The sequence below is a fragment of the Mercenaria mercenaria genome, chromosome 6 (assembly GCF_021730395.1).
Source record: "Mercenaria mercenaria strain notata chromosome 6, MADL_Memer_1, whole genome shotgun sequence".
Taxonomy (NCBI): domain Eukaryota; kingdom Metazoa; phylum Mollusca; class Bivalvia; order Venerida; family Veneridae; genus Mercenaria; species Mercenaria mercenaria.
In genome coordinates, this window is record NC_069366.1 from 28,290,700 (window position 1) to 28,306,708 (window position 16,009).

The 16,009-nt window shown below is 35.7% G+C and overlaps 1 protein-coding gene across 1 annotated transcript in view; it reads right to left on the bottom strand.

Annotated features, from left to right (window-relative positions):
* Positions 1-557: 557 nt before the first annotated feature.
* The window catches only part of LOC123549326 (glycine cleavage system H protein, mitochondrial-like), a 32,773-nt gene continuing 17,321 nt past the window's right edge, over positions 558-16,009 (bottom strand). The window contains exon 5 of the mRNA XM_045337330.2: positions 558-8,381. Within this exon, the coding sequence (XP_045193265.2) occupies positions 8,287-8,381 (95 nt within the window). The 3' untranslated portion in view covers positions 558-8,286. The remainder of the gene's footprint in view (positions 8,382-16,009) is intronic.

Below are 16,009 nucleotides of genomic sequence, written 5' to 3' on the forward strand. Positions count from 1 at the left end.
ACATAAAACTTAACCAGGCAACGCCAACGCCGATCAAGTGATGACAATAATTCATCATTTTTCCCCAAAAATCAGATGAGCTAAAATGAACAAGATGTAATAAAGCCAGGTTTCATGTAGATAATTGTAGAAAACGTGACCTATAGTGTTAACAAGGTATTTCTATAATTTGAAATAATGACCTAGTTTCAAATTTACCTAGATTTAATCAAGACAACATTATGATCAGGCTTCATGTAGAATTTGTTTTGCTTGGTTTTCTTATCTTTGATTTAGTGGACCAGTGTTTTACTCAAGATAATAAAGTTTTGGAAATTGGCCTCGATCTCATTTGAAATGAATCTAGTTTTGTGTAGATCAGCCAGGAAAGAATGGCTTTCGAGTGTTAACCAAATTTTCTTATGATTTAAACCTAGTGACTTAGTTTTGATGCAATAGGACCCAATTTTAATCTTGACATAACATTCAAACAGACAAACATTCTCTACAGGCGTTTCAATGATTTCACATAGTGACCTAGTTTTTTTAACATAAATGACCCAATTTCAGGTTTGACATAAATTTAATTTATTTATTTTATTTTGGTTTTTCGGCGCACCAACACAGTATAGCTTATATGGTGCCAAACAGGACTACAAATTTTGGTTTCATATCTCATTTACATCGAAATAAAAACAAAAGGTATGGAATCAAAATTTGCATATCTGCTGGAAGCACTGAGTTACAGCAAAACCAAGTGTTAAGACCCTATTAGTCGCCTCTTATGATCATGCAAGGGTAAGGCAGTGGTTCCAATTCTTTTCATACACAGATCATCCCAGAACCACAAAGAAAAATATTCTCACCATGTTCCATGAAGATCAGATAGAAATTGTGGCCTCTTGGGCGCTTACAAAGGTTTTTATATGAACAAGTGACCTTGTTTAACTAAGTATTAATTTTGTCTATACTATAAAAAGTTATACTGAGACAAACATTCTGACTAAACCTAATTTAAAGTTGGCCATTATAACAACCTCAAATGTGTTAACAGTAAAACTTAAAACACAGGTTAAAAGACCCTGTGTGTTTACAATCAATATCTCTCTTCCAGCACTTTGTGCACAAGTGAGTTTAGAACCACTTCTCAATGTATATGGTTTTCAAATCTCCCTTGTGGTCGTGGTAAAATAAAAGAAACATTTTGTGCATAAGTTCATGTTTATTCACCATAATCCCAAAAATCAGCATGCTATGACCTTTGTATGTGAGTATAAAAAAATCATAACAATCTTTAGTTTACAAAAAAAGAAAGAAAAACAGATGCAAACAAAGTAAAATTCATATATCTTTCATACACATTATAACAGCTATGTAAAACCATTTTTTTTTTCATCCTCTGTATTCTTCATACAAATACAGTTATCACAACTGTATGCTCTACATATTTACAGAAAATATTAATATGTACCTATTCTTCAGACATCTTGTGTCACATTTTTCACACACGTGAAGAGTGTAATTTTCACATCATTATAAATAAATAAGAAAAATTCTGAAAATGATTAGTTGGAACTAGAAGCACTTTTTTTTATGAATGCAGTCAATCATGTTCAATAGTTGGAGCCTGAACTGATGAAGAAAATGACAAAGTTCCATTTCTGATATATGCGGGAGCGGTTGTGCCGGCAGAAAAGATTGGTTTTTGACAGGGAGTGGGTGCAGAAGAGCTCTAATAAGTTTAACCAGGCTATATATCAAATCCACATTTATCTACTTAATGCTGCAATTAATTAACCCTTATCCTATTAAATTTCTAAAATAAACTGGTCCATCATTCAATTTGGGCAAAACCATTTATTATTCGAAGGGATGTTCACTGAAAATTTACTGACTGAATAGCGAACAGTGCAGACCATGATCAGACTGCACAGATGTGCAGGCTGATCTTGGTCTGCACTGGTCGCAAAGGCAGAATCACTTGCCGCCAGCAGGCTAAGGGTTAATGCTGCAATTAATTAAAGATTATTATATGAATAATAATTATATATAATTATAGGTGTTGTTTCCAGCTTCAAAACTGAAGGTGGACGCAGGCAGGTACTCATGTACATAAAATGTACATGAACAGATTTCACTTTGTATGATTTAGATGCCTGTAGTCGTGCTTCAACTGTTTCAAATAATATATAATTTCAGGAGCATTTAAGCCATATTTACAGTTTAAACCAGCTGATCAGATGCTGATGGGACATTACCTGCACAAAATTTTAACTGTGTGTTTCGGCCAAATAAAAATGTATTCTTAACATTTTTATGGTATAGCATATTCGTGTGTAGAATACACAATATGAACAATAAATGGTTCATTACAGTTACAGCTTTTAGTGACATTGAATTAAAGGCAACATAAAATAACATCAAATTCGTTTGTGATCTATCAAATAAAAATCTCCCACATAATCATGTCTTGAGAAAAACAAAAATTCTGTCAGTCATACTCAGATAACAAATAGTCAAATACCTACATGAAATAAACATAACTATAAAAAGATTTCTGTAACAAAACGCCTCATTGATGCTACACTATATGACACTTAATGAAGTTTGATATTCAAACAGACATACATTGAATATTTCTTGTGTAGCAAGTATTTACAGCTACCATAACCTACATGTATTATTCACTGCAAATGAAGTGAATGTATAAAAACATGTTTATCAACTGAAAATTTCATAAAACTCTTATAATCTTTTATATTTCTTATAATCCACAATTAAGCAAGTTCTATAAACACTGCTATCAAAATATATAAAATACTGATGCCGGGTAAGCTCATATAATTTTGGTATCATTTGCAAGTGTATCTTCTACTGAAGACGAAAATATAAATTACATGACAAAATATGTTATAGAATTTTTATTTTTTTTACTTTACAGTTTTCGATGATACTTAAAAAGAAATCCAATTACAGTGTAAAAATTATCATTTCGCAGTCAAAAAACATGACTGTAGTGATTCGTGCATATTGTTATGGTCATCTTATTTACAACTCTACATGGGGTCACCAGGCATCAAAATATTATCTATTTGTGGATTGGATACCTTAAAAGAAAACCATAATATGGCTAAAAGTTTATATCTAATTAATAGGGGAAAAATAAAATGTTTAAATTACTTAATGCCTCCTTTTACAACCATAAGAAGTATACAACTGATTAGCTTATTTAAATGTGTTAACACCTGAAATAAGGGATTTGACATAAAGGCAAAAATAAGCAAGTACTGTAAACAAAAGCCGAGAGGTCTATGCTAGAAAAAAATCACGTCTGAGATCATAACAAAAAACCTGCAAGGAACTGAGCGAGAAAATCTTGCAGTATTTTTTGAGATTCATAGATTAAACTACACCAGTGTTATTATAAATGATGTAACATTCCAAATACAGATAATGCCAATTAAATCATAATATACAACCCAAAATATTAAATATTCTGATAAAGCAAATCATATTTAGTACCAGAGATGCTTTTGAGAAAAGCGCATGTCTCCCACAACTGCCCCTATGAAAAATGCCTAGTTTCTCTAGATGGTTAAGACGAGTTGATCCAATTAGATGGTCTGGATGAGTGGATCCAATCAGTAATTCAAGGGCCATAAATCAAGTGTCTTGGCGGATTTGGCTAGTTATGGAACTTGGCTAAGGTCTTATGGCCAAACGCATTTTGTTCAAGTTTGGTGAAGATCGGATGAGAAATGTTCGATTTAGAGAGCGGACAATTGTATAAAGGCGGATTTTTCGGTAATTCAAGGGACGTAACTCCAAAATGCCTAGACTGATTTGGCTAGTTGTCAAACCTGGTCGAGGTCTCATGGTCAAACACATTTTGTTCAAGTTTGGACAAGAGTAAAAAGGCCGATTTTTCGATAATTCAAGGGCCGTAACCCCAAAATGCCTGGACCGATTTGGCTAGTTATCGAACTTGGACGAGGTCTTATAGTTAAACACATTTTGTTCAAGTTTGGTGAAGATCGGATGAAAAATGTTTGAAGTAGAGTGTGGACAAGAGTAAAAAGGCCGATTTTTGGTAATTCAAGTTCCATAACCCCAAGACGCCTGGACCGATTTGGTTAGTTATCGAACTTGGCCGAGGTCTTATGGTCAAACACATTTTGTTTAAGTTCGGTGAAAATCGGATGAGAAATGTTCGACTTAGAGTGCGGACAAGCTTTGTGACGGACACACACACAGACAGACTGGAATAAATCAATATGTCTCCCACATCACTGTGTGGTGGGAGACATAATAACTAAATGTGCTACAAATTCCTACAAGAAACAAATACCTCCTTACAAAGGGAGGTAACTTTCTTTCCAATGAGACAATACTACAGTTAATTAACTTCTTTGAAAAGGGAGGTAACTTCCTTTCCAATTAGACAATATACTATAGTACATGAACTTCTGCAAAGCAACTAATTCTGTACAACAAACACATTTCAGTTTCCTGATCATATTCCATTCCCACAAGAGAGTTGTAATTCCACATGAAAACATAGGTGGGACTTTACATTAGGAAAAAGTCTCTTTCGGAATGTCAATCAAACAGACTGCTACACATTTTTGATTATTTAAGGTCATATACGTGCATAGTTCAGTTGATATGGTCCTGCATTCACTGTCCAGGAATATATGTTATATCTGACATGGCATGATGTCTTACACACCAAGGTCAACAAAGAATTTTAATTATTATTACCCATAATATATGGTTGGATTTACTGCCAATTAAACGGAAAGAAAATGAAAACAAAATCAATGATTATCAGATACATTACAGCTCTTTCCAATGAAGCTGGTCATTCATAACAAAATATATACATTGTATATCAACGAAACAATCAATTATCCACCAAATTTTAAGTTATGTTACAGATTCTAAATCTAACATCTTTAAAAGGGCTGTAAAAAAAGTTTAGAACTGTAGTAAGAATTAACTAGCCATTAATACAAAGTAACAAAGCAGGCTTATATATCTATACAAGTGTGATAGAGCAGCATTGCACCAGTTATTTTATAAGTATTTCTATGGAAAAACAACTCACACATAACAATTTTACAAACTGTTTACAAGACCATTATTTCATCTGTATTTCTTAGCACTACCATTCTTTATCCTAACAAGACAATGTTTACACCTTTTATGTGAGACAGAAACATCATTTGAAATGACTACATAATCAAGATCTGTATCACATGTACAAAACTGGAAGAAACATAATCCTGAGATAACTAGAGCTATCACTAAAGGTGATGAATGTACCCCCAGCATGCACTGACACAGTACATTGCAATTTGACGCACACAAGATAGCATAATTATGTGGACTGTATGTATATAGACTGTATGTATACAGTATAGTAACAAAAAACAAAGTCCCATAACTATGCAGAATATTTATCTAAAAGAATGTAACATGCACCATGCACAACTAGGGTTGGTACAGATCACTTGTGTGAAGTTTCATTAAATTGTGTGTAAGGGTTTGGTAGATTAGGCACGCACAAGATTGCATATGCAGACTGTATGTACATAGTATGTTAACAAGAAACAAAGTCCCATAACTCTGCAATTTTTGTCGCTGAAAGAACCTAACATGCCCCATGCACAACTACTGTTGTTACTGATCACTTGTGTTAAGTTTCATTAAATTGTGTCAAGGGAATGAGGAGAGATGGTGCACACAAGATTGTGTCTATGTATATAGTATAATAACAAAAAAACAGAGTCCCATTACTCTGCAAATTTTTTTTCTGAAAGAACCTAAGATGCCCCATGCATAACTACTTTTGTTACTGATCACTTGTGTGAAGTTTCATTAAATTGTGTCAAGGGGATGAGGAGAGATGGTGCGCACAAGATTGTGTCTGTGTATATAGTATAGGAGTGATCGTGTTTGTAAACAAATCCATTGTATTTTCTATTTTTAGAACTGATAAGACAAAGACCGGGTGGGCCGACGCCGAGCGTCCATGTTTTTTGTAAACAGTGATGTCTTTCTAACGGCTTAAACTTTCTTAAAACACAAATAATATCAATAATTTTATGATCAACGGAAAGTGTATAAAACAAGCAATTTATTGATTACTTTTGATTATAAATTCGAAATTAAATGGATTAATTATGAACGCTTAACTTACAGTGTTTTTTCAAAATGTTTGGAGGATCGCTACGCCGCTATTAAAATCTTATGTCATTTAAAACGGATATTCATTTTAAAAAGATATTTAAATGGGAAAATATGAAAATCCTAAGCATTCCAAAACTTTTTTAATTTTTAAAATCCATAAATGAGCGAAAAAGTTATTAAAAATTAAAAATTCAGATCCCATACACAAACGGTGTAAAAACATTTGTTTTACCCACCACCAGATAAACAGGTATTTATGCGTGACGTAATGGCGATCTCTCCTATAGTAACAAAAAAACAAAGTCCCATAACTCTGCAATTTTTTTTCTAAAAGAACCTAACATGTCCCATGCACAACTACTGTTGGTACTGATCACTTGTGTGAAGTTTCATTAAATTCTGTCAAGGGGATAAGGAGAGATGGTGCACACAAGATTGCGTCTACGGACAGACGGACAGACAGACAGACAACCTGAAACCAGTATACCCCTCCTTACAACTTTGTTGTCGGGGGTACAATAATATGTAATATAGTTAGCTATGTATGTATTTACACTAAGAATTGTCATACATATGATTACTTTCCTTTATTATCTAAGCTATACATCTCATCAATAGATATCTTTTACTTGGTTAGGCAATACACATCAACAAGAGTAATCATTCAATACATACATTTTTATACCTGATATATCAGTAATGAAACACATTGTATGGTAAACAGGTATTAAAATACAGTATCCATACAACAAACAAGAGGGTCATTATGACCCTGGATCGCTCACCTGAGTAATATAAGCTACATGTTTCAAATGTCAAACTGATGATTTTTAGAAATTTTTTGGAAGATTTTCTGATGTACAATCAAGTAACGTCTGGGGCGGGGCCAATTTTACCCCAGGGTCATAATTTGAACAAAGTTTGTAGAAGTCTATTAGGCAATGTTACATATCAAATATCTAAGATCTAGGCCTTCTGGTTTATTTTAAGCAAATTTATGAAGATTTCCCTGTGTTCAATCAAGTAACCCCTGGGGCTGGGTCAATTTGATGCTGGGGGGTTCAAGATTTGAACAAATTTTGTAGAGGTCCACTAGGCAATGCTACATGTCAAATATCTAAGCTCTAGGCCTTCTGGTTTATTTTTAGAAATTTTTTGAAGATTTTCCTATGTAAAATCAAGTGACCCCTGGGGCGGGGTCAATTTTGACACAGGGGTCATGATTTGAAACTTTTTTGTAGAGGTCCACTAGGCAATGCTACATGTCAAATATCTAAGCTCTAGGCCTTCTGGTTTATTTCTAGAATTTTTTTGAAGATTTTCCTATGTAAAATCAAGTGACCCCTGGGGCAGGGTCAATTTTGACCCCTGGGGCCATGATTTGAATAAATTTTGAAGAGGTCCACTAGGCAATGCTACATGTGAAGTATCTAAGCTCTAGGCCTTCTGGTTTATTTTTTGAAATTTTTTGAAGATTTTCCTATGTAAAATCAAGTGACCCCTGGGGCGGGGTCAATTTTGACCCCAGGGTCATGATTTGAACAATTTCAGTAGAGGTCCACTAGGCAATGCTACATGTCAAATATCTAAGCTCTAGGGCTTCTGGTTTTTGAGAAGATTTTTGAAGATTTTCCTATGTAAAATCGAGTGACCCCTGGGGTGGGGTCAATTTTGACCCCAGGGTCATGATTTGAACAAATTTGGTAGAGGTCCACTAGGCAATGCTTCACACCAAATATCTAAGCTCTAGGGCTTCTGCTTTTTGAGAAGAAGATTTTTAAAGTTTCTTCTTTCAGTTGCCATGGCAACCAGAGTTCCGCATGGAATTCAATTCTTTGAATAATTTTGAAAGGGGGCCACCCAAGTTTCATTCTTGTGAAGTTTGGTGTAATTCTGCCCAGTGGTTTTCAAGAAGAAGATTTTTTTAGAAATTGTTGACGGACGACACACTACGCACGATGGACATCAAGCGGTCACAGTAGCTCACCTTGTCACTTCGTGACAGGTGAGTTAAAAACAACCTTCCTTTCAAAGCAGGACTCTCACACAATTTACATAGTAAATACTGCAAAACAGATAGTATATTAATGCATCAATCAATAATATATTAATGCATCAATCACAAGTTTTCAGATATTCTTCGTAGCTTTCTTCATTCATTAAATTTTCAAGCTCACTCGGTGATGACAGGGTCAACTTGAATAACCAGCCTATAAAATGAAAGAGTAAAACTAAATTTATATATTGTCAACAAAATTGTTCTGTTAGAATTATATGCATTTCACCTTCCAGAAGAAAAAACAAGAGGGTCATGATGACCCTGGATCGCTCACCTGAGTAATATGAGCTACATGTTTCAAATGTCAAATTGATGATAAAATATTAAGAAAATCAGTAGGTCCCATTCATGGTCAATGAAATTCAGTTTTACGATTTATGTGCAAAACTGTGTATGTCATCAAAATTTCAAGGCTGTGTCCTATATAAGTCTATGTAAAACTTGTGACCCCCAGGGCGGGGCCATATTTGACCTTAGGGGGATAATTGGAACAAACTTGGTAGAGGACCACTAGATGATGCTACATACCAAATATCAAAGCCCTAGGCCATGTGGTTTTGTACAAGAAGATTTTCAAAGTTTTCCCTATATAAGTCAATATAAACCATGTGACCCCCCCCCTCCCCCGGGCGGGGCCTTTTTGACCCCAGGGAGATAATTTGAACAATCTTGGTAGAAGACCACTAGATGTTGCTACATACCAAATATCAAAGCCCTAGGCCATGTGGTTTTGTACAAGAAGATTTTCAAAGTTTTCCCTATGTAAGTCTATATAAACCATGTGACCCCCGTGGTGGGGCCATATTTGACCCTAGGGGGATAATTTGAACAATCTTGGTAGAGGACCACTAGATGATGCTACACACCAAATATCAAAGCCCTAGGCCCTGTGGTTTTGAACAAGAAGATTTTATAAGTTTTTCCTTTCGGTTGCCATGGCAACCCGAGTTCTGCATGGAATTCAATTCTTTGAATAATTTTGAAAGGGGGCCACCCAAGGATCATTCCTGTGAAGTTTGGTGTAATTCTGCCCAGTGGTTTTCAAGAAGAAGATTTTTTTAGGAAATGTTGACGTACGGACGACGCACGCCGGACGCCAGACATTGAGTGGTCACAAAAGCTCACCATGAGCCTTTGGCTCAGGTGAGCTAAAAATGGCATTAGAATTCTTACTGACATTTTGGCAGCGTGATCATTTAGAACTTGCCATTTCAAGAAAAGAACCCATATTTACAGACCAGTAAAATAACGTGCATGCTGACAATAATGCACTGACTGGAATGGTTTTTATAGGGTCTCTTATTAAACATACTTATTTCATAAAATACATTTATACAAGACAATCAACAAATATACAAAAGGAAAAGCTCGCCCATTTAGCTCAATAGGGAAAGCGCAGATCTACAGATCACAGGTTCGGGCAAGGCTTATGTTCATATGATGATTTGATAAAGAACACTGCACTGAAATCATTTGTCCTCCACCTCATTCATGTAGGGAAGTTGGCAGTTACTTGCCAACAACGGATGACAGCGTGCTCGACTATTCGAAAAATTGACTGAAGAATGGGGTCAAAATATTACCATAGATTTTCAGAAAAAAATAAAAAAATTGATTAAACACAAAAATATTCCTGTACTTGTGAATTTTGATTTAATCAAATGGTCTTGCGCTAAATGGCAATGTGTGACCATGATGGCAAATATGTTATGTTATATGTTAGGCAAAATATGGACTTCTATGAAAAATTTAACAAATTTCCAAGTCCAAAAAGGGCCATAATTCAGTCAAAATAGTTGACAGAGTTATGTACTCTCGCCTACAGATGGATATCATATTGATAAACCAGTGTTAAAAGTTTCAAAGCCACAGTTCAAATAGTTCTGACAGAATGCTGACTTGAAAGAAAACCAGAACAAATTTCAAAGTTCAACAAGAGCACCGCCTTGCGGGTGCTGACGCTCATCTGATTTTTTTTGTATAATAGAAATATTGTCCTACCCATGATTTTCTAAGTCTAAAAATGGCCATCATTCTTGCAAAAAGCAGGATAGAGTTATGTTTCTTGATGTACAGTGTCCACTTATGATGGTGAAAAACTGTTGCAAGTTTTAAAGCAATAGCTTTGATAGTTTATGAGAAAAGTTGCCTTAAACATAATACTCAACCAAGAAAATGATTTTCTAAGTCCAAAAGGGGCAATAATTATTGCAAAAAGCAGGATGGAGTTATGTTGCTTGCTGTACAGGGTCAGCTTATGATGGTGAACAAGTGTTGCAAGTTTCAAAGCAATAGCTTTGATAGTTTAAGAGAAAAAGTTGACCTAAACATAAAACTTAACCAAGAAATCTGATATTTTCTAAGTCCAAAAGGGGCCATAAATCTTGCAAAAAGCAGGATGGAGTTATGTTTCTTGCTGTACAGGGTCAGCTTATGATGGTGAACAAGTGTTGCAAGTTTTAAAGCAATAGCTTTGATAGTTTAGGATAAAAGCTGACCTAAACATAAAACTTAACCAAGAAAACAGATTTTTTAAGTCCAAAAGGGGCAATAATTCTTGCAAAAAGCAAGATGGAGTTATGTTTCTTGCTGTACAGGGTCAGCTTATGATGGTGAACAAGTATTCCAAGTTTCAAAGCAATAGCTTTGATAGTTTAGGAGAAAAGTTGACCTAAACATAAAACTTAACCAAGAAATCTGATATTTTCTAAGTACAAAAGGGGCCATAAATCTTGCAAAAAGCAAGATGGAGTTATGTTTCTTGCTATACAGGGTCAGCTTATGATGGTGAACAAGTCTTCCAAGTTTCAAAGCAATAGCTTTGATAGTTTAGGAGAAAAGCTGACCTAAACATAAAACTTAACCAGGCAACGCTGACGCAGACGCCGACGCCGACAACCGCTCAAGTGATGACAATAACTCATCATTTTTTTTCAAAAAATCAGATGAGCTAAAAAGGGCCATAATTCAGCCAAAATAGTTGTCAGAGTTATGTACTCTTGCCTACAGATGGAAATCATGATGATAAACAAGTGTTTAAAGTTTAAAAGCCATATGTCAAATAATTTTGACAAAACATGGACATGTACGAAAACAGAACCAATTTCCAAATCCAAAAAGGGCCATAATTCAGCCAAAATAGATGACAGAGTTATGTACTCTTGTCTACTGATAGAGACTATTATAATGAAAAAGTTATAAAAGTTTCAAAGCCATATGTCAAACACTTTACACAAAATATGAACTGGTACGAAAAATTTAACCAAGATTTCTATGTCAAAAGGGGCCATAATTCAGCCAAAATCCTTGATGAAGTTCTGTACTCTTGTCCATAACTGAACATGGTAATGGTTAACAAGTGTTGAAAGTTTCAAAGCTTTATCTCAAAAGACTTTGTCAAAATGTGGACTGGTACAAAAAATTTAACCAAGATTTCTAAGTCAAAAAGGGGCCATAACTCAGCCAAAATCCTAGATGGAGTTATGTACTCTTGCATATAACTGGACATGGTGATGGTAAACAAGTGTTGAAAGTTTCAAAGCTTTATCTCAAAAGACTTTGTCAAAATATGAACTGGTACGAAAAACTTAACCAAGATTTCTAAGTCAAAAGTGGCCATAATTCAGTCAAAATGCTTGACAGAGTTATGTACTCTTGCCTACAACTGGACATGGTGATGGTAAACAAGTCTTGAAAGTTTCAAAGCTTTATCTCAAAAGATTTTGTCAAAAAGTGGACTGGTACAAAAAACTTAACAAGGGTGTGACGCCGACGCCGACGCCGTGGTGAGTAGGATAGCTCTACTTATTCTTCGAATAGTCGAGCTAAAAACCATAATAAAGTGATTGGATTTTATATGAAATAAAGAACAGCTGAAACTAGTGGTGTTCAGACTACAACCACACAATCAAAGGGCCACAACTCTTGTGTCCTTGGAACAATTTTGCCCTTATCAAAATAATCCCTGATCTTGTGGCTGTATGCATTCTGCGAGAGTTTCATGAAGACTGCTACAAAATCTAATGTAACTACTAAATAAACGAGTAAACAAGGTGAAATTAAAGAATTCTGAATAGGTCATGGGCCATACATGTACCTCAAGTGTAAAATATCATATTGTCAAAATTTTCCTATTTCTTACTGCCCACAAATCTGAGGTCACATTAAATAGCACTCTTCCCGAACCTTACTTTGCTCCTATATGGCCAGTACTCCTGTGTTACTAGGATTTTCTTGCCTACCTAGTGGGGAAAGTATCCATTTGTCCTAGCATGCGCCAGGAACAGATTGCTGTCTTTCCCTAGGGAAAAACCTTGTCTAAAATAGCATGCACTTAGTTGACATCACGTAGTACTGGCACTAATATGACGCCAAAACTATAACAAGAGGACCATGATGGTCCTGAATCGCTCACCTGTTCCCACATGAACTGAGTATGACGTTGTTTTTTCTATTATTTGACATAGTGACCTAGTTTTTGAGCTCATGTGACCTAGTTCTGAACTTGACCTAGATATCATAAAGATAAAAATTCTGACCAATTTTGATGAAGATCCATTGAAAAATATGGCCTCTAGAGAGGTCACAAGGTTTTGCTATTATTTTATATAATGACCTAGCTTTTAAAGGCATGTGACCCAGTTTTGTACTTGACCTAAATATCATCAAGATGAACATTCTCACCAATTTTCATGAAGACCTCATGAAAAATATGGCCTCCAGAGAGGTCACAAGGTTTTTCTGTTTTTAGACCTACTGACCTAGTTTTTGACTGCACGTGACCCAGTTTCGAACTTGACCTAGATATCATCAAGGTGAACATTCTCACCAATTTTCATGAAGATCCGTTAAAAAATATGGCCTCTAGAGAGGTCAAAAGGTTTTTCTATGTTTAGACCTAGTGACCTAGTTTTTGACCGCAGTTGACACGGTTTTAAACTTGACCTAGATATCATCAAGATGAACATTCAGACCAACTTTCATACAGATCCCATGAGAATATGGCCTCTAGAGTGGTCACAAGGTTTTTTATTATTTGACCTACTGACCTAGTTTACGACCGCATGTGACCCAGTTTCAAACTTGACCTAGATATTATCAAGATGAACACTCTGACCAATTTTCATGCAGATCCCATGAAAAATATGACCTCTAGAGAGGTCACAAGTATTTTCTATTATTTGACCTACTGACCTAGTTTTTGACCACAGTTGACCCAGTTTCTAACTTAATCTAGATATCATCAAGATGAACATTCTGATCAATTTTCATGCAGAACCCATGAAAAATAAGGCCTCTACAGAGGTCAGAAGGATTTTCTATCACTTGACCTACTGACCTAGTTTTGGACTGGACATGACCCAGTTTCGAGCTTGACCTAGATATCATCAAGATGAACATTCTGACCATTTTTCATGCAGATCCCATGAAAAATATGACCCCTAGAGAGGTCACAAGGATTTTCTATTATTTGACCTACTGACCTAGTTTTTTAACGCAGTTGACCCAGTTTCAAACTTGACCTAGATATTATCAAGATGAACATTCTGACCAATTTTCATGCAGATCCCATGAAAAATATGACCTCTAGAGAGGTCACAAGGTTTTTCTATTATTTGACCTACTGACCTAGTTTTGGACCGGATGTGACCAAGTTTCAAACTTGACCTAGATATCATCAAGGTGAACATTCTCACCAATTTTCATGAAGATCCATTGAAAAATATGGCCTCTAGAGAGGTCACAAGGTTTTTCTCAGTGTCCGACAAATCAATTGCCCGGAGCCTGCGGGCTACCAGAAATTTTCGTTGGGCTTCCAAAAAAATACTGGCGGAAGCCCGCTGGGCAACCATAAATTTGAAGCATCAGTAGCCCGGTTATTGTATATTTTACAAAACTCCCCAACAAAATCATCAGCATCCGGTCGTTTACTTGATTGTAACTTGCAATAAACAACTTTCCATGTGTACTGATTAAAAGGTCGTAAACCGTCCTATTACTTTAACCCCGCCCATTTATCGATAATTTCAACGGTGGCTGCAGAAGCAGTCTCCGCCTACGAATATCAAATATGCCAACAATTGTGGACTGGTCTCCGCTCGACTAATTAAAGTCGACCGATTTAACGATAGTTAATTATGACCGATGTACCAGTCAAAATCTCTAAATTCAATTGGATTCTCTCGTACATTACCGACGACTGATTATGATAGGTACCACGCTTTAACTGTTTAGACAGTTCAAAGGCTGGGAACCAGCGTAAAATGAGTCATTTTAGTAACATGTCTGTCAGCATGTGCGAAAAACGTAAAACATAAACACTGTCAATTTACTACACGAGTCTTTTGTATAATGCCGATTTCTTTGGTCAATACCACTTCATGATTATGTGAATATTTAACTAGAGATTATAGAATGTTTATAGAATGTACAAGTACTCAAGTTGATCTCAATATTGACACAGGTGGCAGTATCATTGATTGGTCACCCCTTCCCCACCCTAAGACCCCTGATACAACCCTGAAAAAAATTCTGACATTCTCAGGTGTTCCTTAATATTCCCACCCTACAAGACCCCTGATACAATCCTGAAAAAAAAATTCAACTATCAAAACAGTAGTTTGATAGTTGAAAAAAAAATTGCAGGGTTGTATCAGGGGTCTTGTAGGGTGGGGATATTAAGGAACACCTGAGAATGTCAGAATTTTTTTCCGGGTTGTATCAGGGGTCTTAGGGTGGGGAAGGGGTGACCAATCAATGATACTGCCACCTGTAAATATTGACAGTGACTTGCAATTTAAATACATTTTGTGAACATCTAATTATTTGTGATTACCGGTATAGAAAGTATAAATACTCAAGTTGACCTCAATACTGACAGAAATTTACAATTTTAATATTTTAAGACTTTTAAGTTGTAAACTAAGAGATACTTGTGTGAAAATGTTTCTTTAATAAGATGTTGTATTAACTTCAACTTGTACTTCTATATTATGATTAAAGAGAATGAAATGTTTATCTTTGTGTTTTTAGATTTCTGTTATTAACAAAATATTGTTAAAGACTAATCTTATTCTCACATCTCAGTAAATCGGGTATGGATAGAGCAAGTTAGTACTTTCATGGTTAATTTTCTGGGAAACTACAAGAAAATGCTGGGCTACCAGAAAAAAATTCTGGTAGCCCAGTGGGCTACCAGTAAAATCATAAATTTGTCGGACACTGTTTTCTATTTATAGACCTACTGACCTAGTTTTTGACTGCATGTGACCCAGTTTCGAACTTGACCTAGATATCATCAAGGTGAACATTCTGACCAACTTTCATAAAGATCCCATGAAAAATGTAACCTCTAGAGTGGTCACAAGCAAAAGTTTACGCACGCATGAACGCACGGACGGACGAAGGACGACGGACGCTGCGCGATCATAAAAGCTCACCTTGTCACTATGTGACAGGTGAGCTAAAAATAATGCCAGGAAACACCCTATTCTACTTGTCACCATGATCTATTTTCAATATGATAGGCAACAAAAACGATCTAACATGTCTGCCTGTATAAGACGCTCAGGTTTTCCTTCCACAATGTCCCTCGAGTAGGGATAAACCTGTCTTACACAGGCAGGCATGTAAGATCCTTATAATTCAGCACATCATTCAAGGTATTCAGCAATGTAAAGCATTTGTTTACAACATGCAACATTTGTTTGGCAATGTCTAGCATGTGTTCCACAGTCTGTAGCATGTCTCAAGCAATGTTCATTAGGTGGACTTGATTGT